Genomic DNA, 26,839 nt, shown 5'->3' on the forward strand with positions numbered 1-26,839 from the left:
ACTTCTTGGTGTGGAACGGGTGGCAGCTGTCGTGGTGGTAGTTAGTAGGTTTCATATGGACAGAGGTAGTGATGTAGCCATGTTTGAGGTGGAGGTCAACATCTAGGAAAGTGGCTTGTTGGGTTGAATAGGACCAGGTGAAGCAAATGCATAAGAAGCTGTTGAGGTTCTGGAGGAATGTGGAGAGGATGTCCTCACCCTCGATCCAGACAGCAAAGATGTCATGAGTGAATCTAAACAGGATGAAGGGTTTAGGATTCTGGGTGTTTAGGAAGGATTTCTCTAGATGGCCCATGAATAGGTTGGCACAGGATAGTGTCATGCAGATGCATATACCCATACCCCAGATTTGTTTGTAGGTAATACCTTCAAAGGAGAAATAATTGTGGGTGAGGATATAGTTGGTCATGGTCACCAGGCAAAAGGTTGTTGGTTTGGAATCAATCATGCATTGGGAAAGGTAGCATTCAGTAGTGGTAAGGCCATGGGCATTATGGATGTTAGTCTAAAGGAAGGTGGCGTCAAATTGACGAGCAGGGCACTGTGTGGTAAAGGGGCAGGCACTGTAGAGAGTCGGTGGAGGAAAGGGTTGGTATCTTTTATATAGGAGGATAGGTTCCAGGTAATAGGCTGAAGGTATTGGTCTATAAGAGTAGAAATTCTCTCTGTGGGAGTACAATGGGGCATCTTGGGTGGTTAAGTTTATGGACTTTAGGCAGCGTGTAGAAGGTCAGACTGTGGGGAGTGGTAGGGGTGAGGAGAGAGATGGACTCTAGAGAGATGTTCTGGAAAGGGCTTAAGGATTTGAGGAGAGACTGGAGATCATGCTGGATTTCTGGAATGGGGTCACATTGGCAAGGTTTTCAGGTGGTGTATCTGACAGCTGGCAGAGCCCTTCTCCCAGGCAATCCTTCTGGTTCAAAACAACAATGATGGAGCCTTTGTCTGCAGGTAGGATTATAAGGTCGGGATTAGCTATTAGATAGTGAACTGTAGTTCTTTCAGCATGTGTAAGGTTAGTTTGTATGTTGAGGGATTTGGGGAATGAAGTTAAGAAATTCTGGAACGTTAACAGGGAGCTATTTGGGGATAGTGGGGGTGGATCACGGTTCGCTGGAGGAGTGAACTGGGTCACGCAGGGCTCAACGTTGGTTTTTAGTTGAGTCTGGATGGAAGGGTTGGTGGCAAAAAAGTTTTTCCACTGTAGGGACGGGGAGAAGGTCTTTAACAAGTGCTACATGGTTGAATTTGGGATTGGGGCAAAAGATGAGGCCTTTGGAAAGGATTGATATTTCTCCAGGGCTAAGGCTTTTGGAGGAAAGGTTCATGACAGTGTTTCAGGTCTGTTTAGGTTCTGGATTTTGTGTGGTGGTGGGAGGGAGTTTTGGAGAGTGGGGTAAATGTAGTAGGTCTGCAAGACAGGGTTTGTCAGCTATGAGGGAATGTGGGGGAGGGTAGGAGGTTGTTGTAGAGGTGATGGACAGTGATACTCCACAGCATGAGTAGGAAGTGAGCAGGGTAAAGAGTTTTTTGAGGTGGCATTGTGTATGTCACTCTAGTACCTGGAGGGCAAGAGTTTCAGTGTGTGTCATGGGATCCAGGAATTTGGGACTGTGTAGTAGAAGAATTTCATGGATGGAGATAAGGTATTGCAAGGAAGTTTGGAATTGGTTGATAGGATTTTGCAGGATGTTGGTGAGGGCTAAGGATTGGCAGAATCTGTGCAGATAGAGGTCAATGTGGAAGAAAGAGTGGCAGCCGGATGTGGGTAATTTGAAGGTAACGCCATTTGGGGGGATTCCATGTGCGAAGAAACAGCACAGGAACACTATGTGGAACTACGTTCTGGCTAGGGGCAAGGAAACTTTTCTGTATTGACACAGATGGAAGGAGCAAGGATCCACAGTGTTTGAAAAAACGTGGAAAAAATGTAAATAATGTAGAATGATGTCTGAAAAAATTCACAAAAATACAACCAAACATATGTGAAAAATCACGAAAAGGACGAAATGGATGGAAAAGGTGGAAACAAGAAAAAATCAGAGAGTATGACAATAGTGAAAGGCGAAAACTCACCACAATTGGCATAAAGTCAAAAATGAGATCACTATATATGGAAATAACACATGAAAATACTGGAGAGGGACGCAGCAAGGGTGATCAATTTGAAGGTACAGGATTAATGATACTGGTGGGAGTATTGTGTGACAGAAGACGATGCACCAACAATCAGTGTGGTCTTGTAGCCGTCTGTTGATACAAATGTGGCTTGTAAGTAGAGTGTGCAGTGCAGTTTGTAAAGTGACAAGAGAAACACAGGAAAGAAAGGAAGGAAGAATAGACATAAAGTGAAGTAAGGCATTAGCAAATAGTAATAAAGGAAAACACCTCTGGGTTAGGATGGAAGAAAAGCTGTGGAGAAAGGGTAGGGCAGCTAGGTGCAGTCAGGAGCTTAGACAGAGAGTGGGGGGGGGGGGGGGGGGGGGAGAAGAAAAGGGGAGAACTGTGTAATGCTGGGAAGGGGTTGATGGGTGAGGACAATGACTAACAAAGGTTGAGGCCAGGAGGGTTCAGGAACATAGGACATATTCCAGGAAGAGTTCCCACCTGTACAGTTCAGGAAAGCTGGTGTCGATGTGAAGGTTGTCAAGCAGTCACTGAAATGAAGAATGTTGTGTTTGGCGACATGCTCAGCAACATGGTGGTCCAGTTGTTTCATGGCCACAGTTTGTTGGTGGCCATTCATGCAGATAGACAGCTTGTTGGTTGCCCACGTAGAATGCAGCACAGTGGTTGCAGCTTAGCTTGTAAATCACATGACTGGTTTCACAGGGAGCCCTGCCTTTGATGGAATAGGAGATGTTTGCGAATGGACTGGAGTAGATGGTGGTTGGAGGATGTAAGAGACAGGTGTTTCATCTAGGTCTATTACAGGGATATGTGCCATGAGGTAAGGGGTTGAGATCAGGGGTTGTGTAGGGATGGACGAGTATATTGGGATGGGCTCCTGGATACGATAACACATAATGAAACTCTTGTCCTCGAAAAACTAGGGCAACATGCACAATGCCCACTCAAAAAAACTTTTCACTTTTCTCCTTTTCCTCTACCACCACCTCTCCCTCACTCTCTGTCTAAGCTCCTGATTGCACCTAGCTGCCCTACCCACTTTCCACCTTATCCCTGCATGCTTCCCAACAGCACTCACCATACACCATCCCTACCCTGCTATCGCTCCCCTTCCCTGTCCCACCCTCCTCCTTAACCCCACCCAATTACCTCTCCCATCATGCACTGCTGCTGCTGCTGCTCATCGTGTAGCTTCATCTGCCACAGACATGGTCATGTGTGTGTGAGTTGTTCTTGTGCTTGTGTGAGTGTGTGAGTGTGTGTGTGTGTGTGTGTGTGTGTGTGTGTGTGTGTGAGTGAGTGTGGGTGGGGGGGGGGGGGGGTGGGGGTGGGTTTGTAGTGTGTGTGTCCTCCATTTTTGACAAATGCCTTGTAGGCCGAAAGGTTATTTTGTGACAGTCTTTTTGTCACACCCATCTGCAACTCAGCATCTCTGGTATATGGCGAATAGCAGCTATCCTTTTCATAATATTGTTACATTCCATCATGGATTTTCCATTGTTTAAATTAATTGTTTGTTATGTCAAAAGTAATTGCCCTACTGTTAATACGTATATCCAACTGTGAGACAATGATGTCAATGGCTTAATGAGAAATGTTTGCGGTTGCCAACAAAACCCTGAATGTACCCAGCCGTCCACATCTTCATCCGAAGCAAATTTTCAGGGCTCCAAAAATATAGAAATTGGATGCAGAGAGATCTGGACTCTTTGGAGGATGTGAACAAGGCTTCTCAGTGAAATTTCTGCATTGTAGTCGAAACAACCTTAACAGTTTGTGAGGCTGTTCACATTCTCCATTACATCCAGATTTCTCCCCATGAAATTTGTATATTTTTGGAGCACTGGAGAAAGACATTTGTGACCACTGATTTGCTCTGGAAGAAGAGGAGCATGCCTGAGTACAATCATGGTTCCATAGGCAACTGCAAACATTTTTCCCTGAAGGCATTGACTGTCTTGTCTAAAAGTTGGATAACTGTATTAACTTGGAAAGGAATTCCACCTTATGCTAGACAGCATTTTGTAGTTTTGCTTACACCTAGATATGTTTCAGCACTTTTTGTGCTGTCTTCAGTGGGTTTATTTATTTCTGCAAAATTGTTGTTATACATTAACCTCTAGAGAAACTTTTGGCACAAAATATATCCATTTGTAAATTGAGTGATTATTGTCAAATATTTTATATTAGTCTGCATGCAATACAGTGTTGAGGATATATATATCAATGAGTTGGGGCATTCTATGACATGTCTAAGGATACTAGTTTTATGGTAAATTCCAAAACATGGTGGATGTATACATTTTGTTTGCGTACTTCACATGTAGCTATTCATTGTTTATGCAAGTATCATCAGATCTACTACATAATTTACATATGTCATCTGCAAACAGCAAAATGTCTTCATTTTCCATTTATTATGCATTTCTATTAAGAATCACTATTTATGAGTTATTTAGCATGTTACTTAACACTTCTCTGACATTGTGGTGTTCCTGATAAATAGTGATTCTCAATTAGAAATGCATAATAAACAGAAAATATATATAAAAAGTTTTGTTGTTTGCATGTGACAAGCTGTAAATTGTGTAGTAGATCTAAAGCTACCAGCATAAACAGCCAATAGCTCCATGTGAGGTATGTACACAAATTTATACATCTACTTTATTTCAAAATTTACCCTAAAGCTAGAACCTTTGGATTTATTGTAAATGAACCAGATATAATGCCTCTACTCACTGACATATGTTGTCATCTCTTCATTGTGTCCAGACTAATGAAAATATTTTACAAATACTGCAAATATTTTGTGCCGGAAGTTTCTTTCGAGGTTAAAATGCAACAAGCAATAACAAGTTTGCAGGAAGAAAATAAACAAATAAACCCACTGAAGATTGCACAAAATGTGCTGAAACAGGTCTGCGTAAAAACAAAAGTACAAAATGGTGTCTTGCGTAAGGAGTAGGTTCTCTCCATTTTTTCTCAGCAAGCATGGAAATAAGAAAAACTTCAACATTACAAGATAATTAAATGGATTAACTGTAATGGCAATTACTCTTGAAATAATGAACAGTTTACTTACTTTTTCTCCATCAAATGAGTTTTCATTTGATTGCTCCTTTAATTATGACAGACAATAAAATTAATAACACCTGAACCACTGGAGCAAACTGATCGTATAATGTGTCAAATGAAAGCTGACGTAAATAAACATCCATCACAAAAACTACTTTATTAAGAGTTGATATGCAAATGTGCCAATTCTATAAATCTTCTGCAGCTACACTTAGTATGAAAGCAGCATGAGTTTCCCAGATCCTTACCTAACCTTCCTAGTTCATGAGTACTCACCATTTTATAAGCTTTAATGGATTAGTTATGTAAATGGCCATTAATAAAATTGTATAAAACTGATATGGCAGTGTGAATTATGTGATTAAAATAAGTAAATAAAATACATTCTAACTAAAGTGCAGAAGAACACTCATTCTTCAAATAGGTCACATGTATTTATAATTTTACATAATATCTAGTCACACTGTAAAACCAGATGTCAGCATGTTTTGTGAGTTTTGTTGATAACTTCTTAAATATTCTGCTGTTTTTTCAATGTATGGTCACAAAATGACCATAATAATTTTAATGTTAATTTTAATGATAACTTTTAACATATATGGAAACTCCTCTTTTTTCTATACTGTCTCTACTTATATGTGCTGAAGCTTGTATCCATTTACATTTATCTTTTCTATATCTATGACTATGTGATGTTCAGATGGGTGTAGTACATCTATTTCAGCCCCTGTTTCTGTATCTTCCAAACAAACAAGAAGTTTATCTACTTTGTTTTCTAATCCCCTGATATTCTGATGCAGTATACTCACATTATTTTTCAATATACTTTTATAAGAATCTTGTGTCATTTTAACATCTTTAGCACTTGCCTGTCTGAGCTTTTCATTACACTTGATTGCCTTTAATGTTGTATCACTGGGCACTGATCTCAGCCGAAGGAAGAGTTTCAGTGCCCCCCCCCCCCCCCCCTCCAAAGATTTTACTATCAAGTCTTCCCTTTTCTATTGAGATGCTGGCCATGCCTAGTGAAATCCCACCTACCAATAGCATCAACAGGAACCAAACCCATGTCTATGTCTGACCCAGTAGTCACTTGAAGCAGCCAGTCCAACTCCATACCGATCCTCCTTACAGAGCTGTGCAACTGGGAATGATCATACAGCATGAAAACATGCACCCACCCAATATTTGTATGGTTAGTTTCAGAAGCTATTTTTACCAGGCCACTCTCAATATTGTAGGCCTGATCCCTATCAATACTGTTTCCTGCTCCACCCACTATCAAAACATGACCCTGCTTCGTAAAGCCCTAGCATCCTCTACCACTTGGCTAAGACATGCACTGGGCTTGAAAATGTTTGTACTTAGTGCCTGTCAACCAATTTTTCCTGCAATATCTAACCCACGCCTCTTCCACGGCTACTTCCTAGCAACGGAACTTTCCTCCTACTTCGTACTTTTTTTTTTTTTTTTGAAACAGTTGGTTTCCTTATGAAATTCTGTTGGGTATTCACTGCACCTACGTCTACTTGAGACTCTTCTGTAGTTAACTGACATAGCAAGGCAAATCCATTTTTTGCGCTACTGATGGAACTATCAGATACTGTTCTCTTTCTGCGACCCCTGTTCCCCACTACCACTTCCCACTTGTCTTCACCCTTCTCCCCGTTAACCTCATCTGTTCCTCCCTAGCACTATCCAGTTCAGCCTTAAGGGCTCCAATCTTCCCTTCCTGTTCAGCTATTTTCCTGTACCTTGAATGTACTTTGGAATACTGTGGAAGAGTCCCATCTACTGCCCCAATTCCCTTGCCACCACATTCCCCCCTCTATGAAACCATCTGTCACAACAGCTGCTTAGAACCCCAGAACTGACTTTCCTCTGACAGCTCAAACACTTTGTACTCATGACTGCTTACATATTTTAGCTCTCCACTGAGATTATATCACTGTGTCTTTGGTGACTGATTTTGTAGGAGTTTATGAAATTCAACTTTGAAACTTTGTTCAAAGAACTGGTGCATGTTTTCACAGTGGTTATTTAGAATAACAAACTTTAGGTTGTGACTGACAGTGGGGAACTCTGAATGTTTGCTGTTCATTTTGGTGAACTAATGTGAGCTAAGTGTACCTTGCTTGCTTATGTTTCTATAATTCAATGATCTGCTTGCACTACATACATTAATTATTATTTAAATATTTTTCATTTGAGTGCATAATTTATTTGAGGTCCCATTCACACGTGTGTAAATATTTATTTGTTTTCAACTATAATCCTCTGGGTTCATCAACATCATTAATTTAAAGGCTATATCGAATCATTTTACTTATTTATATATTGTTTTATAACTTTTGTATTTGCTTCAAAGGGATAAGGATCAGTTCTGTGATAAATGTATGGATTTTAGAGCACTGTTGCTTGATCAACCCCTATAATATCGTAATAAGTCAGGCTACGAAATTAGGTTGTACATTATGCCCACTGAGAGTGACCATTAAAACTGGACATTCAGTCATGATTCTCTTGTTAATGTGTACTCTTTTCTTTCTGACATTTGGTTATACCGGGTGATCAAAAAGCCAGTATAAATTTGAAAACTTAATAAACCATGGAATAATGTAGATAGAGAGGTAAAAATTTACACACATGCTTGGAATGACATGGGGATTTTATTAGAACAAAAAAAAAAGGTTCATAAAATGTCCGACAGGTGGGGCTGGATAGCAAAACGTCAGTGACTGTGCATGACAATCGTGTATAAAAGGAGCTGTAATGAGAGAGAGAATCAGATGTGCCAGCAGCCGTAGCATGTTGACATTACCTGAAAAGGTGCTTTTATTGAAGCTGTATTATCAGAATGGGAAATGTGTTAGTTCAGCATTATGATCCTATCGCCATAGGAAGGGGATTCGGATGGGTAAAGGTCCGTTCACAAATGCAGCTGTGGTAAGAATGATTTTGAAGTTCGAAGCCATGGGTTGTTTAGACGATAGACACCGTCGGGGCCGACCGAGCACAAGGCATAATGCTGCTTTGACAGTTCAGCAAGAAATGGAGACTGTGGCGGGTTCGTCTACCCACAGGGAAGTCAGCGCTCATGCAGTCACACGTCGCACCTGCATTCCGTACACTACTGTTTGGTTGGCATTGAGGCATACCCTCCGATGCTATCCGTACAAAATCCATCGGCATCATGAACTGTTACCTGACAATTTACTGAAGCGGAGGACATTTGCGGTGTGAGCGTTTCAAAAGATGGCGGAAGATGAAGATTGGTTGACTAACATGCTGTGGACCGACGAAGCACATTTCACACTCTGAGGGTCTGTCAACGCCCACAACTGCTGAATTTGGGCTACCGAAAAGCCTATAACTGTCGTGGAAACTCCATTGCATGACAAGAAAGTCACGGTATGGGTTGGATTTACCACATCTACCGTTATTGGGCATTTTTCTTCGAGGAAATGCGTGATTCTGGTTTTGTAACTGCTACCGTGACGGGTGAGAGGTACGCTGATATGTTACAGAATTGCATCATCCCCAGCCTGACCGATAAACACCTGCTGGAGCGTACGATGTTTAAGCAGGATGGCGCTCCACCCCATATTGCTAGACGCGTGAAAGATCCCTTGCGCGCGTCGTTTAGTGATGATCGTGTGCTCAGCCGCCACTGTCATCATGCTTGGCCTCCCACGTCCCCAGACCTCAGTGCATGTGATTATTGGCTTTGGGGTTACCTGAAGTACCAAGTGTATCGTGATCGACCGACATCTCTAGGGATGCTGAAAGACTTCACATTATTCCTCGACTACAGCTATGAGGAATGATGGTGGACAAATTGAGCATTTCCTGTAAAGATCATCATCTTTGCTTTGTCTTACTTTGTTATGCTAATTATTGCTATTCTGATCAGATGAAGCGCCATCTGTCGGACATTTTTTGAACTTTTGTATTTTTTTGGTTTTAATAAAACCCCATGTCATTCCAAGCATGTATGTCAACTTGTACCTCTCTATCTACATTATTCCGTGATTTATTCAGTTTTCAAATTTATACAGACTTTTTGATCACCCGGTACATTATTTTAATCGTATTGTGATTGACTTCAAGGCCTAATATCAAACTTTATTTAGTTCTCCCACTTATTGTCAAAGTTTATTTGCAGTCCAAGCAAGTAGTACAACGTCATTTAGAAAAAAAAATATGTTCCGTTAACGTGTATCCCTTTTGAATTTTCTCAGTTTAAGATTCTAAAAACTTCATCTCACGCTGTTGAAAACAGTTGTGATGAAAGGAATCTCCTTTCCTGAATCCTCCTTCAAGTCTAAATTCCACACGATCCAGATGAAGTTTCATTGTATCCTTTGCAATGACATACACAGGATTATTGTATCTCTGGGGTTTCAGAAGACTACTGCATGGAAACTACAAGACATACAAAAGATATGCACTTGTCAATGGGTAGAGCATCTCTCCAAGATCTGAGCCCACATTAGAGGTGCTCAGTATGGGCACTGTTTGTGATATGGCAAATGTGAACATGTGCATGCAGTTCACGTAAGTCGCCACTGCTGCTACCCAAGAAAGCATAATGACAGCAGCCCACTTTGGAAATATGTTCACTGGTTTGCCTATCTGCCAGCGTGAATTATTTTGATGTGTCAGTATGGAGCGGATAACTTTTGTCTACATATTCTGACATGTCTAGCCCTAGTGATGTGCTCTGCACCTACTGCCATGGTGCGTATTACAAATCAAAACTTGGAGAGATGCTCTATCAATTGATATGTGTCATTTTCCTGTATGTCTTGTAGTTTTGAAGCTGTCATCTTCTGAAATCCTGCATAGTCTTCATCAATTCTGCTGTGCTTATGCCAAAGGGTTCCTTGAAAGACAGTTTTCACCAATGTGTTTGCGTCCACTTTTGTGTACAACTGTGGCACCAGAAGCCTCCGTGCCAACCTCACCAGTTGACTCAACAGGTCATTTAGGCTAGTCATGCAGCATAGAGAATAGTGGTCCAGCACAATGGTGAATAGTATGCCAAATAAATATTGCCAGAACTTGTTGACGGCTCAAACAGCCGCAAGCATTCCTTCTCAGTTGTAGTATGGTTCATCTCTGACTGGGAGATTACTCTAGAAGCATAAGCTATCAACTTTTCGGCGTCTTGCTGAATCTGAATTAGGACTGCACCTGTCCCATAACCGATAGATGATGATGATGATGATGATGATGATGATGATGATATTTGGTTTGTTGGGCACTCAACTGTGCGGTTATCAGCGTCCGTACAAATTCCTAATCTTTGCTCAGTCCAATCTCGCCACTTTCATGAATGGTGATGAAATGATGAGGACAACACAAACACCCAGTCATCTTGAGGCAGGTGAAAATCCCTGACCCCGCCGGGAATCAAACCCGGGACCCCGTGCTCAGGAAGCGATAACCGATTGAGTCAGTGTGAAGTTCTGTCTCTATATTCTTGTCATATAATGCTAGGAACACAGATGATGTTAGCACTACTGGAGGGACAAGGAAATATCTCTCTTGCATCTCATTCCTGGAAAATTTGGTGTCTCCCTGCAGCAGGGACTTTCCCTGCATGGGGCCCTCCGTTGTACAAACGTCCTTTATGAATTGCTGGTAGTACCAACACATTCCAAGGAAACATCTCACGTCGTAAATGTGTCAAAGAGCCAGAAATTGCACTTATTTTCTCTGGATTAGGGTGGACTACTTCATCATTCAGCAGAGGCCCCAAGATATTTATTTCTTGGGCAGTAAAGAGACACTTCTTCAGATTCAGGCAGAGAACTGCAGTCTATACACTCTCCAACACAGCTGTCAGATGCTCTTCAAACATCATCAAAAAGAGACAATGTCATCCTGACAGCAAATAAGGTGTGGACGCAGGTTGTTCATCATATGTTTGAAGGTGGCTGGAGCCTTACACACTCCAAACAGCATAACTTTAAACTCATAGAGGCAATAAGGACTTGTGAAGACAGTCTTTTCCCAGTCAGCATCTTCAATCTTGATTTGCCAGTAGCCTGTCTCCATGCATGTCCATAGTTCAAAAATTCTTTGCTCCTTTCTAGCAGTCTAGGGTATCATCTATGTGCAGCAGTGCATAGCCATCTTTCTACGTGATTTTGTGCAGTCAGCGGTAGTTGACAGAAACATCATATGCTGTCCTTCTTCTTCACAAAGAGCACAGAAGAAAGGCCAAGAACTCTCTGACTCTCCAATAATGTCATCTTATAGCACCTTCTAAACTTCCACACAGATTATCCATTGTTCATCTGGCGACACCCAATTACGGATGGTAGATGATTGGCAGGTGACCCTGTCCCCCCCCCCCCCCCTCCCCCTTGTTGATACCCCAGTGTTTTACTAAGGAGCAGTTTGTCTTTTCTCCACTCTGAATCTGAAAGCATCAAAAAACTGATGAAAAATAGCTATCACCTGCTGACGTTGTTCCTTGGTCAGGCCAGATCCTAGGCGCAGATTATTAGTAGCTTCCTCCTTTGCATTGCCTGTAGAGGTAGTGGAGCATAATTCTTCATCAGTCACACTAAGTTGCTGTTCCTGGACTAGTTTGGCTGTCCCTACATACACACAAATTGTGATTGCTCACGACAATTAGTGATCCAAAGTTTTCCTTGACCAACTGAAATGTTTGTGATCACTCTGGCAAGTGGATTTCTTTTATGAGCCTGAGTAGTTTTTTGCAATCAACAAAAGCTCCACAGTTTAACTGGGCATCTTGATTGATGACTGGACCTTGTCTCGTTGATGATAGTAGGATAACAAAATCTTTAATGGCAAACAACCATCCATAGCAGTCATTGTTACTTGTTGGAACTACTTCATCAATCTGGAGCTCTGATCTCCCACAGTCTATGATTGCTTGTGTTGCCTGCATGAAACCTGACCCAAGAGTTAACATTATGAGTACATTCTGTTAAAACAACTAATCTGAAGGGGTGTGCTCTGTCCTTGATAGCTATTCTTTCAATACATGTTCTTGTCAGCTGGATATATTTCTCATTTGTGACTTTTAGCACAATCACTTGTATATTATGGCACATTGATTTCTTTAGCTGATGATGATGATAAGCACTTGACAGAAAAAGGAGCCTCTGATCAACTAGTGCCCAGACAAGCTGTCTGTCAGTGATGATGACAATGAGATTTCCTGATATCTCGGCAACTGTCGCCTATGGGAGATTTGCATCTGTGGTGGCCTCATCTCCATAGGTGGTTGCCTTGCTTACTTTTCGTAAATTGGCTGGTTGGCTACTGGCTGGTATCTTTGTACAGCAATGGAGAATGGCAATGGCGCATTGGGGAGCAACCTAATCCAGGTTACAGATACGAGATTTGTCCCACAGGTCGACTATAACTGTCTGCAGTTAACTGGCATGGATAGAACCGTTGTAGTGATTGATGTCCGGCACTGCAACATCGTAATGTAATAGTTTTCAACAACTTGCTTTCTTTCTCCATGGTAGTATAGGTGTCCAGGGCATCGACAGTGAAAACATACCGGTATTTTGTTCTCCATTCCCCCAATGTCCGTTTCTACACAGGATGATGAGCTTGGTCGAGAAATTGGTTGTGCCAGCATTAGTCAGATGCTGGGGTGTCGTTTGATGGTTGCGGCGTACGTCCGAGTTGACTGAGTCCATTCTTCCTGTAGATAAATAATGTAAACAATTAGGCTCATTCGTTTTGTATTACTTCGCTTCCATCTTTAACCACCTCTATTGAAACACCACCGTCTCCCAATGCCTTTCCTTTCTTCATACCTTGAATGATTTTATACGTCTCAAGTGGTATTACTTCAGGAATCTCTGTATTGGTATTTGTGTTTCTGATTATCTCTTGAATCATACAAATATTTAAATCAATCTGATAATTCTTGTACAATGTCGTCTCTGCTGTAAATTACTGCGGCATTTGTCATATTAACTGATGAAATGGGATGCTGACCCACTAAAAAGCAGAGCTTATGGACTGGCAACGATTCAATATTTGTTAATAAAAGTAAAAAAATGTTTCATGTGGTACTTAAAAGTGCTCCGAAATCTCCTAATATCTTTAAATGCACATTTGCATGCTGCGCTTTTATTAGCAGAAAACGTAATTATAAGTAATGAAATAAAGAAATAATTTGGGCCATAGATATAGTCCATGGCTGTATAAATATTGTATGCAGCCGCTGGAAACATTTGAAAATTTTTGATCGTCATATCATTAGCAGAAGAAGAGACAGCTTTTGTTTTCTAGGTCTTATCCAGATCTGACGTATTTTGGACATAGCCATTAATACTAAATTATTTTATTAATACATTCACGAGTTGCAACCAAACGACACTGTTACTTGTGTGATTCATTGTAAGATTGTTGGGTGACGTGCCATGGCAAAAGGTTCCGTACTTCTAAGCAAAAAGTCATCCAGCTCGATCCACCGTCGTCTTCGGGTGCTGTCTTATTACGAAGTCCGATTTTAAACACAGAGAGGAGAAACACTATTAAAAAATGAACAGACCTTCAACAAGAAAAGCCATGTTCGAGCTCTGAGAGTTTGTATGAAACATTATTGTCTCGATCCAGGTACAAATTAACAAAAAAAAAAATTAAATTGGTGACATCGTGTCCGGACGCATTGTTATATGTACTATATTGTTTTTCTTTTGTTAAACGGTTATTGGATACAACAAATAGGAAACGACTAAATTGGAATACATTGAAGTAAGACGGATTGTATGTCGACACCTGAAATTACGCTGCTGTCACGGATACAAGGTAAGGCACTGCATCTTTACATCAGCAATTTTGCCCAAGCGCTTTGTATTATCGTAGCTTGCTTCGTAGATCTATCACAATTTTCCGTTTCCGCAGCAGTGATTTTAAGCTACATTGTTGTATGCAAAATTTTTTCGTTATTCATACAGTCCAACAATACAGTTTCATCAGTTCACAATATGGCGGACTTTAGCTCTGTGCAACGTAATTTGGCGTGCAGCCATTAGTGTTCAAAATTCCACCATCACTTATGACAATTACTTTCTTCTTCAGACATTGTCGCACGGCGAGATTAATTTTTGCATTTATTCTGGTTACACATGTGAGTTTAAATTTTTATTATGTCATACATTACGTGTGGCATGGTAGTGACCAGAAAACAATTAGCAGGATGCAGAACCAGAGACCGCAAACACAGATGCAATCCGACTCTGAAATGCCATTAAATAATGAAAGTGACGTTACGGTTAACTTGAATACTAACGAGCGACATATTATTGACTTTTCTGGTGACGTGAAATTTGAAAATAGACCGTCCAACAGTAATATGCCTAAATCTAGTTCGGAACCCATTTTGGTGCCTTACGTCATGTCTAACGACGTGGCGCGGGCGGAACAGTTCCATGCTATTATCAAACGGATGAATGAACAAAAACACATGATGACTGACAATAAAAATAAAAAATAATAAAAATCCATTTAGAATCAAATGACACACCATAAACAAGGCATTGACGCACGTATCGACCAACAGATGACATCTATATGCGCCACTTTGAAAACAGCTCATGACGAGATAAAAACACGACATGATTACATTAAATCAGATTTAGCTGCACTTAAAACGTCAAATAACATTATGTGTAGCCGTGTTGAGGAGATAAATAATAGACTGACTGGACAAGTATCCGACCTCAACGCGAAATTTTCAGAGCTTTCATTACAATGAGAAAACACAAATAAAGATATGGTAAATATCCAAGCACAAGTAAACAATCTCAGTAAAACACGCGAGTCTGTAGTACTCACATTAAATCTTATCCGGCAGTGCATGATATAAAAACGCGTCGAAGTCGAAAACATGGTTGACACAATTGACAAACAGCTTTCTGATAAAGTAAGACTACACACTAACAACCGTTTCTCATTCATCAATAGAGAATTTCACTAGGATAGAGCAAAAAGGCAAATATTTTGAAGAATGTTTACAAGAAAAATTGCACCCTGTTGCCCACGACACTCGCGGAATTTATACATAACAAAAAACATGTAATCAGTCAAGCAGCACAATCTGCTGCTGCGCAATCGAAACAGTTTGACAATTACATACAACCAGTGTGCAATGACGGTAACAGAAACCAAAACAAACAGTTTTCGCAATGAATACAAGTACATTTATGACGCATACAGTACCTCAACATGACACACCGCATTACAGTCGTGATAATTATCAATATTTTCCTTGCCATTCGCCAGTTGAACATTACAGTAATCATTCTGAAACTAAACATTACTGTAGCGCCTAGGAATAGGAGAGCCTCATAAAACCCAGACAATTTCAGCCATTTATGTCTGAAAAAAGAACCGTACATCCTGTCATTTATGTTAAAGCCTTCAGAAATGCATTTCCTCGTACGTGGAGTGACCGTAAAAGGATATCATGTTGTGGAATATATCCAAGGCGACACAGCTGTATGGGCGCATAATGAAGCCGGCAGATGCGTCACGTACGAAAAATTTGAGAGCAACTTTTTATCTAAATTTTAGTCACAATCTGTACAGGACGACTAAGGCAGATTGCAGATCGTGAACCATTCACTCCTAAGCACGGCAATTTGCGCCGGTATTTTGAGAAATATTTAAATATGTGACATTTCCTTGATGATCGGTTGCAACGCGCAACATCCTCAGTGCATTGAAGGCAAGACTGGTGTTTAATATCAAAGAAAATCTTCTTCTCATCCCAGAATATGACGCAGAGTATTTTCCCAAGTCTATTGATATGCTTCATGGGGACCAGCGTTCCGTATGTCAAAACAATTGCTACAATGTTTACACCAGCGCTATGCAAAATACACAGGGTAGCCAACCCAATTCCGGCGAACCGGCTGCTGTCGGACATGCAAACCAAAAGAATCAACCACTTCAAATGGCAAATGTATACACACAACAGAACCAACATGCTCAACACAGCACAAACAGCAATTATAACACTTTTTATTCTACTGGGAGCAATCCAAAATGACACAGCGCAACAGCAACAACAACTACAACGGTAATAATAATGGTAACAAAAATTTTAAGTGAAACAAAAATAGCTATCAATCCCCACTAAACCAGCAACGGACCTGGCGTAATGACCACTACGCTGCTCAGTATCAAAACACTGCGACACCACCACAGCAAAACAATAATTCAGGCCAGTGGCAATTGCCGCCGCCGCAAATGTAAACTCAAAAGTGGAATGCATCTACAAACCCGCAGGTGAGTCAAAACATGGAAACGCAACGACCGCCACAATTCGAAGACTGGAATAAACAATATCGAAATATAAATATTATCAAAGTAACTAGTGATACTCCACCTCTGTCTATGCCCGCATCCACTAAAAATGTGACGACATCAAACTAAAAACAGCCACTATTGTGCCCCCAGTCGTGGCTGTGGAAGATTTGGGGGGCGACTTCAGTTTAAATTTATTATTTGACACACCTGTTTTGCAGTGGCACAATGATCATGTACATGGCAGTTGTATACAGCAACCATTATTATTCATAAGGAGGGGACTGATGACCTAAGCTGTTAAGTCCCATAGTGCTCACAGCCATTTGAACCATTTATTCATAAGGTATAATCATAACGAAAACTTGTCTGATGAACTGTTACAAGAGGACACACAATGTCGTTCATCGACCAATGAAACTGTATTGGCCTCAACTACTGGTGTTATGGGTGGTATTTCCAGTACTATTATTCTGGGCACAGGAGCGGCCGTTAGTGTCTTGTCCTACGTTTTTTACAAGAAAATGTATGAGTATGAACCCATACAAGAGTATCCTGTTCAGAACTGTAAAATTTTAACTGCCGTAGGCAATAAGTCTTCTAGGGTTAAGAAACAGGTATTTGTGACAGTCAAGGTAGGTTATGGAAATGTACAATAGCCATTCCTCGTCTTTCAAAACCTGGACACTAATTGTATTTTAGGCTTAGATATATTGTATGAGAAGGGCAGCAGTATTGACTTCTCCCAATGTAAGTGTATACTTAGAGATACGGGCAGTGAAATTTCAATTTATCTGGATACCAGGACTCTGAAGTATGATAAATATTGTACAGGGTACAAGATTCAGTTAATACAGGACACTGATGATGTTGACACACAGAAACACACACCTGATACTGAGCTTGAGGACTTGAAAACTTTAATTAGTAATAATTTATCAGAAACCACAGCTGTCACACACAATGAATGTAACAAACTTTATAATGTTTTGTCCAACTATATACAATTGACTAAGTGTGATCAAACATATGTGTATGAAATAGAAGTTAAGCCTCACCAGATTTTCTTCCACAAAACATATAATGTGCCACTATCCCAACGACCTGCTGTGTGACACAAGTTGAAACAAATGTTAGAGTGGAAAGTCATTGAACCCTCCATGTCACCATACTGCAGCCCTTTATTTGTTGTAAAGGAACGCAACAGGAATATCAGCGGTTTTTTTGGGATGCTTGTGCAATTAATGAGATTATTTTACCCGTTACCATGAAACCTGACAATTTTTGGTTCTAAGAATTTTTCTACAATAGACTTGATCAATTCGTTCTGGCAAGTCGCAATCGCGCCACATTCCAGAAAGTATTCTGCGTTTATATTCAGGGGACAAACCTATCAATTTTGTGTCTTCGACTGCTAATTTTGTGTCTTCGACTGATAATGACTGATTGACGTGAATACTTAATCATTCTACACTCTTCCACTTTCACCTTGAAACTGATTGGATATGCATCTCACCATTGAACACACACACTTACGAGTAGCTAAAGCCATGCTTACACAGCGCACTTACACTTGAGTATTTTTTGTGTTTGATGTTAATTCATTGCTTTTGTTATTTGTAGTTGCCCACTTGGTCTTATTGCTGGTTTGGGATGTTGTGTCTAATCTTCCTCTATTTCAGGTGACATCATTTGCAAAAGCAAAACATGGATCTAAACCTGTACTGATTGTAAATACTGTAAACTTATGTAAAGCTATCTGATAAATACCTCTATGTGACTAATCATACTTGTGTGAAGACAAGAGAAATATGTTTCTATGTTTATATAAAGCCAATATGTGATATGTTTGTATGTATTTGTAGCTATGTAACATGTTTCTATGTATTTAGGTAAAGCTAAATGATATATGCTCACTTGCGTATGTTATCTGTACTTGTTACATGTGCCCATATGGGAAAAGTTATGAGGCTTGCATAACCTGGAACTATTTGTGGACGTTTACTATAAGTCGCTGAATTTGTAACTACGAGGAAACTGGTGTGGAAAACCACATAAATGAAAAATATTATTCATGATATATTGCTATGTATATAGACGTGATGTTTGAAATTTGTTTACAAACTGTTTATGCAAAGTCATGTTACGAATTGTTTCCGTAAAGACTTGTCAACAAAAAGACATTTCAAGCACAATACTGCAGAAAGAGGCTATCAGCAATATGAATTTATAATTTCATGTTAACATATGTTGTAACTTTAGGATTTTGTACCTGTTTTAAATGTTAATCCACATTTGTGAAAACCATGATGATAAATCTTGTCTCTGCAACATCTTGTGCACTGAGACTGAGTATAAACTATGTGGCGAATGATGAACTCTGTTCGCAATGGCTGCACTAGTACTGAACTTCAAGCGACTGTGCATGCACGGTAGGTGCAATACCAACATAAAACTGTTATAGGCAAACACACCACATTCAAACATTGAAAATCTGTTTTGTGTAAATATTATGTTATGATATGTATGTTATATATGATACGTATGAGTATTTATAGACTTATATATGCTATGTGCTTTAGAGTGAGTTGATTACCTGCAGGTATGTCCTTTCGCCTTGCAAATCAGGGGGCAGTTTAATGGCACATGGTTACGGTAACACAGGATGTATTGCAGGGAAAGTTCTCACCTGCGCAATTCAGAAAACCTTGTGTTGGTGGGAAGGAACCATATGGCACGGGCTGTGAAGCAGTCATTGAGATGGGGGATATCATATTCGGCAGCGTGTTCAGCATCAGGGTGGTCCACTTGTTTTTTGGCCACAGTTTGTCGGTGGCCGTTCATGTGGACAGACAGCTTGTTGGCTGTCATGCCTACATAGAATGCAGCACAGTGGTTACAGCTTGGCTTGTAAATAACATGAGGCTTCACAAGAAGCCCTGCCTTTGATGGGATAGGTGATGTTAGTGACTGGACTGGAGTAGGTGATGGTAGGAGGATGTATGGGACAGGTCTTGCATCTAGGTCTATTACAGGGGTATGAGCCATGAGGTAAGGGATTGGGAGCAGGGGTTGTTTAAGGATGGACGAGTATATTGTGTAGGTTCGGTGGACGGCAGAATACCACGGTAGGAGGGGTGGGAAGGATAGTGGGCAGGACATTTCTCATTTCAGGGCACGACAAGAGGTAATCGAAACCCTGGAGGAGAATGTAATTCAGTTTCTCCAGTCCCAGATGGTACTGAGTTACGAGGGGAATGCTCCTCTGTCGCCGGACTGTGGGACTTTGGGAGGTGGTGGGAGACTGGAAAGCTGTTTGCTATGCAGTACATGTGTATCGGGCAATTTTTGCAGTTTCAGTATTCAAGATACACTACTTGAACTTCCCCAGAAAATTATCCCATATCTAATGACAGATTCAAAATAATTGTGATACACAATTGTTTGTGTACTCCAGTCAGTGGAATTTGCTAGAATTTGCAGTGCAAATGCAAAACTGCTTAGTCTATTTGATAGGAAGTCAATATGTGTATTCCAGCTTCAGTTCTTGTCCACATTTAGTCCCAGGAATTTGACCATGTCAACTTCGTTCATAGATTGTTTGTTATGTTATTGGTTGGTTGATTGATTTGGGGAAGGGACCAAACAAGGAGGTCATCGGTCCCATCAGATTAGGGAAGGATGGGGATGGGAAATCAGCTGTGCCCTTTCAAAGGATCCATCCTGGCATTTTCCTGAAGTGATTTAGGGAAATCACAGAAAATCTAAATCACGATGCCCATACGTAGGTTAGAAACACCATCCTCATGAAGACGAGTCCAGTTTGCTAACCAGTGTGCTACACCGCTCGGTCTTATTATGTTGTATTTTAAGTTCCACACATTTTGAATGTCTGGTTTTGAAATGTACCATATGGGTTTTTGCAGTGTCCAGTTTCAACCCATTTAACTGGAACCAGTTTTATAAGGTATCCAGTGTGCTTACGGTGGAGCTCGGAATTTTTTCTGAATCATCATCTTCAATTAATGCAGACGTATCGTCTGCAAACAGAACTGAAGGGAAATTTATATTTATGGGTAAGTCATTTACATAGAACAGGAACAGGATTGGCCCCAAAATGGAGCCTTGAGGCACACCTTGTGATACTGTACTCTATTTAGAATAATAATTCACTGCATCTGAGGTGATAAAGAAACGCTAATAACTTGTCCAATGGGATGTACCCTCTGCTATGCACCTCACAGTGGTTTACAGAGTATAGATGTCAATATAGAGGAATGTATAACTAGTAGAGAGATAGGTACCGCCTATAGGAAAGTTAAAGAGGCCACTGAAGAAAAGAGAATCAGCTGTATGAATATCAAGAGGCCACATTAAAAACTGTTTCAAAGCAAAGAAGATAAATCTGAATGTGGAAGGACTATTTATAGAGGGGCTTTACAAAGGAGAGGAATTTGAAAACAATATTATTGAAGGGGAAGAGGAAGTAGATGAAGATGAGATGGGAGATGGTTGCAGCCTGTCCCTGATGTTATTCAGTCTGTATAATGTGAAAGTCAGAAAATGAAACAAAAGAAAAAATTGGAGAAGGAATTAAAGTTTAGGCTTCTTTAAGGCTTCTACAATCATCACCAGTGCTGGATCTTCTCTCTACTTAGCAGCACTGTCATTTTATGCAATGCCTCAATTTTCTTTTCATGCTGTTGTGTTCCATCAAAGGATTTCGGGAAAGACTGGCAGCATCCTTGTGTTTGTGTCCACTTTCATATACCACTATAATGTTGTACCCCTGAAGCCTTAGTGACAGTCTCTTCAGTCAACCCAATGGATCCTTCAGGACAGTCAGCCAGCAAAGAGAATGATGATACATCAGAACAGTGAATGGCATGTCAAATTAATGGCGCCAGAACTTGCTAATGGCCCAAATCACTGCAAGTCACTCTTGCCCAATTGTATAGTAATACATCTTGAACTTGGAGAGCACTCTGGAAGCATAAGCTATCACCTTTTCAGTACCTTCCTGAATTTTTGTCAGAAGTGCCCTTATCCCAAAACTGCTAGCATTGGTGTGAAGTTCTGTCTTGCAATTCTTGTCTGACAGTGCTAGAACTGAAGATGTTAGCACCTCCTTAGAGGCATGAAAATCTCTCTCCTGAGCCTTGTTCCAAGAAAATTTGACATCTCCCTGCAGTAGTTCTTGAAAATATACAAATGCAGCAAATGTAGCTGGTGAAAGAGAATACAGGCATCTAAAACAATGAGACTGACAGAAAGTGCAAAATGGCTAAGGAAGAATGGCTAGAGGACAAATGCAAGGAATGCCAAACAACCATGGATTTCAAACACATCAATCACATGAAAACCAACTCACAGATTTCCAACGTTACATACTACTGAAAGCTTTGGATCAAGGTAACCAGGCAGATTGTGTATTTCTTGATTTCCGAACAGCCTTTGAGTGAGTACTGCACCTACGCTTATTGTCAAAAGTACGATCATATGGGGTACTAAGTGAAATTTGTGACTGGATTGAGGACTTTGTGGTACGGCCGATGCAGCATGTTATCTTGGATGCAAAGACATTGTCAGAGGTGGAAGTAACTTCAGGTGTGCCCCAGGGAACTGTGTTGGGCCCCTTGCTGTTCGTGGTGTATATTAATAACTTTGCAGACAATATTAATAGCACAGTATTAATAGCAAAATCATGCTTTTAGCAGATGACACACTTACCTATAATGAAGTACTATCTGAAAGAAGCTGCATAAATATTCAATGAAAATAATCAATTTTTAACAATGTAATGTAACTGGATAGCAAAAAAAATCTACTTAGCAAGAGGCTGCAGGAGAACATGCATATAAAATAAGGTTACACTTATGCAAGCTTTCGGAGCCAATGGCCCCTTCTTCTGGCAGGAGGGTTAAAGGGGAAGGAAAAGGACCAGTCTTTCTTTCTCATCCTGCCTGGTAAGTCTCCCCTAATGTATAGCAATTATGAATCATTAACCCAAATAACATTTCTACTGAGAGTACATCAGGTTGAACCAATATCTGCTACATCAAGAATATGGACTAAGAGTAGTAGTAGTTCTGTCACTGTGCTGAAACATGTATTAGTTACCCTTTTTCTGTTAATTATTCTCCAGCCAATGGAATGAAAATGTTTTCTGTAAATGTTGCATATCTGTAAATAATACATAATGGTCAACATTATGATAGTTTCACACTGTATGGCAGCAGTTAAAGACATGTTAAAACACTAATGCCTCCCAAGTTTTTGACCAATTATTTCTTTTTATCTTGGGCATAATTTTAGCATAGCATCCTCTTTCCAATGTAGAGACATAAATGACCAATAACACAAACAGTAAAAATAATCCATTTTTGACAAGTTAATGTACTTGGTCAGATAAAAAATCTACTCACCAAGCAGCAGCAGGACACACACATAAAAGAAGGTTATAATGAGGCAAGCTTTCGGAGCCAGTGGCTCATTCGTCAGACAGAAGGGTTGAAGAGGAAGGAAGATGGGTGAAGAAAAAGGACTGGAGGGGTCTAAGAGAAGTGGTAGATTTCAAAAAAGTCGCCCAGAACTGTGGGTCAGGGGCCACTTACAGGACGAGATGAGAAGGAAAGAAGTCTTTCCTTCTCATTATGTCCCATAAGCAAGAAGGAAAGAAGTCTTTCCCTCACACCCTGTCTGGTAAGTCTCCCTTGACCTGCAGTTCTGGGTGACTTTTCTGAAATCTACCCTTTTTCCTAGACCTCTCCAGTCCCTTTCCTTCACTCCTCTTCCTTCCTCTTCAACCCTTCTGCCTGTAAAAGGAGCCACTGGTTCCGTAAGCTTACCTAATTATAACCTTCTTTTATGTGTGTATTCTGCTGCCGCTTTGTGTGTAGATTTTTTATCTACCCAATTACATTATGATATCACAAACAGGTACCACTAAAAATGAAGATAGATGAAAGTATTCTAAAGATGAAAAATACTTTTGATTTACTAAATACTGGAAACCATAAACGTCAATAACAGTTTTGAATGTAATGCCAGCTTATATTTGAGAAGTCGTAAGTTTAAGACATGGCACTATGATAAATACACTCCTGGAAATGGAAAAAAGAACACATTGACACCGGTGTGTCAGACCCACCATACTTGCTCCGGACACTGCGAGAGGGCTGTACAAGCAATGATCACACGCACGGCACAGCAGACACACCAGGAACCGCGGTGTTGGCCGTCGAATGGCGCTAGCTGCGCAGCATTTGTGCACCGCCGCCGTCAGTGTCAGCCAGTTTGCCGTGGCATACGGAGCTCCATCGCAGTCTTTAACACTGGTAGCATGCCGCGACAGCGTGGACGTGAACTGTATGTGCAGTTGACGGACTTTGAGCGAGGGCGTATAGTGGGCATGCGGGAGGCCGGGTGGACGTACCGCCGAATTGCTCAACACGTGGGGCGTGAGGTCTCCACAGTACATCGATGTTGTCGCCAGTGGTCGGCGGAAGGTGCACGTGCCCGTCGACCTGGGACCGGACCGCAGCGACGCACGGATGCACGCCAAGACCGTAGGATCCTACGCAGTGCCGTAGGGGACCGCACCGCCACTTCCCAGCAAATTAGGGACACTGTTGCTTCTGGAGTATCGGCGAGGACCATTCGCAACCGTCTCCATGAAGCTGGGCTACGGTCCCGCACACCGTTAGGCCGTCTTCCGCTCACGCCCCAACATCGTGCAGCCCGCCTCCAGTGGTGTCGCGACAGGCGTGAATGGAGGGACGAATGGAGACGTGTCGTCTTCAGCGATGAGAGTCGCTTCTGCCTTGGTGCCAATGATGGTCGTATGCGTGTTTGGCGCCGTGAATGTGAGCGCCACAATCAGGACTGCATACGACCGAGGCACACAGGGCCAACACCCAGCATCATGGTGTGGGGAGCGATCTCCTACACTGGCCGTACACCACTGGTGATCGTCGAGGGGACACTGAATAGTGCACTGTACATCCAAACCGTCATCGAACCCATCGTTCTACCATTCCTAGACCGGCAAGGGAACTTGCTGTTCCAACAGGACAATGCACGTCCGCATGTATCCCGTGCCACCCAACGTGCTCTAGAAGGTGTAAGTCAACTACCCTGGCCAGCAAGATCTCCGGATCTGTCCCCCATTGAGCATGTTTGGGACTGGATGAAGCGTCGTCTCACGCGGTCTGCACGTCCAGCACGAACGCTGGTCCAACTGAGGCGCCAGGTGGAAATGGCATGGCAAGCCGTTCCACAGGACTACATCCAGCATCTCTACGATCGTCTCCATGGGAGAATAGCAGCCTGCATTGCTGCGAAAGGTGGATATACACTGTACTAGTGCAGACATTGTGCATGCTCTGTTGCCTGTGTCTATGTGCCTGTGGTTCTGTCAGTGTGATCATGTGATGTATCTGACCCCAGGAATGTGTCAATAAAGTTTCCCCTTCCTGGGACAATGAATTCACGGTGTTCTTATTTCAATTTCCAGGAGTGTATTTTATAAAAGTAATTAAATGATTTATTTGTGATCCTAACTGAATTAAAAGAGTTAAAATCTATTAAACAAACACTTTTGAGAAAATATAATTATACTTATCTTACCTCATATCCAGAATTTCCAGTAGGTGAATTTGTTGGGACTAATAATGTAGTATCCTCTGCCTTTGCACTGTAACTTATAACAGATAGTGATGGTAAAGATGTTTTTAATCTTCTTGTTACTGGAACAGAATGCTTAAAATGATCACTGAAGGAAAATGCAGATTTTGATTTGAGTCGTCCCGCCCTGTGAAATGTCACATTTGTTCCTTCCTTTTCATCTTCTGTCTTGTAAAATGGCTCCACAATTGGTCTTATATCTAACTCAGATTGAATTTTCCACTCCTCATTCAGAAATTTCAGAATGTACTGAGCTCCCTTGTCTAATATATCTTGGGGTGGATATTCTATTGGGTTTCCTGTAAACTGCACTCCCCTTAAGTTAGGCACCAGTCCTGCAATAAAATCACAGGAAGCAGTATAGGGTAATTTACTGCATGTACTTATAGCCTGTATGGTCAAAAATTTCCATATTCCAATAGCATGTCATTCCAGAGACATCAGACATATGACTAATAGTATGTAGTAGCTTGTTTTGCTACTATTGCACCATTTAATATGTAATTAAATTAAATTCTGATACAATGAAGCTACAATTTGTTTTATATTCATCCTAGAGAATGGTTAATGGCTGATGCAAAGTTTCTGACATAATCAATTTAGCATGTAACTCATTTGGATGACTTCACATGGGGAAGAATCAATGGGAAACTACAAGAAGGGTGAGGTGTGATGAGTGTAGCCCAGGAGTTTTGTATTGCTCGCAGGATTGTTACACATGCATGGGAAGCATTCCAACCCACAGTCCACAACTGCAGCAGATGACTACTACATTGTGCAACAGACAAGAAGGGACGCACATTAAGCAGTGGGTGCAATTGCAACCAAGTTTAACATGCTGTGTTCTGTCAACACCCACACATCAGAAGCATAATATGCAATTGTGACAAGCATACAGGGACCGAACCAATGAAGAGTGAGTTTGCATGCTCTTCTCAGATGAGAGCAGATTCATTCTGAATAGTGATTGTGGATTTACCCTCGTGTGATGAGAGGTGGGAACACACAATGCACCCAGGAATGTTGTCAAACACAATCATCTTAGTGGCGTAGGTGCTATGGTGCATGGAGGCATCAGGTTGCATGGCCATACTGACCTCAAAATCTTTGAACATGATAAACTCTCTGGTCAACATTGCTGTGACATTGTACTCCCTCCCCACAGGCACCATTTCAGGGGTGCATTCAGCAATGACTTCATTTTTATGGATTACAATGCACGACCACACTGAACAATGCAGTTGAATGAGGTCTTGGAACCAGAGGATGTTAGGCGAATGGACTGGCCTGGCCTTTCCCTGACTTAAATTCCACTGAGCACATGTAGGATGTGTTGGGGAGACATGCAGCACGTTCACATGCACCAATGACCATCCAGCAGTTGTCAATCATATGGTCAAGAAATGTAACGCCTTACCACAAGAACTCCCTACCAATCTTGTAGCCAGCATGGGAGCATGTTGCAGGCCATGCATTGCTGTCTGAGGTGATCACTCACCCTATTAAGAACCATGTCCCGCCGCATTTTGTAATGTTCAGGGAACCATCATAAACTGCAGTAAGGTCAATGTAATTATTGTCTCTGAATAAAAGTGACATTTCTGTTCATCTCATTGTTTATTTCTCTTAGTTA

General features: G+C 41.2%; 1 protein-coding gene across 1 annotated transcript in view; it reads right to left on the reverse strand.

Annotated features, from left to right (window-relative positions):
* LOC124607109 overlaps positions 1-26,839 on the reverse strand; it is a 146,057-nt gene that overhangs the window by 74,069 nt on the left and 45,149 nt on the right. Inside the window, exon 3 of the mRNA XM_047139306.1 lies at positions 25,150-25,541. Within this exon, the coding sequence (XP_046995262.1) occupies positions 25,150-25,541 (392 nt within the window). The remainder of the gene's footprint in view (positions 1-25,149; positions 25,542-26,839) is intronic.

This window comes from Schistocerca americana, chromosome 3 (assembly GCF_021461395.2).
Source record: "Schistocerca americana isolate TAMUIC-IGC-003095 chromosome 3, iqSchAmer2.1, whole genome shotgun sequence".
Taxonomy (NCBI): Eukaryota; Metazoa; Arthropoda; class Insecta; order Orthoptera; family Acrididae; genus Schistocerca; species Schistocerca americana.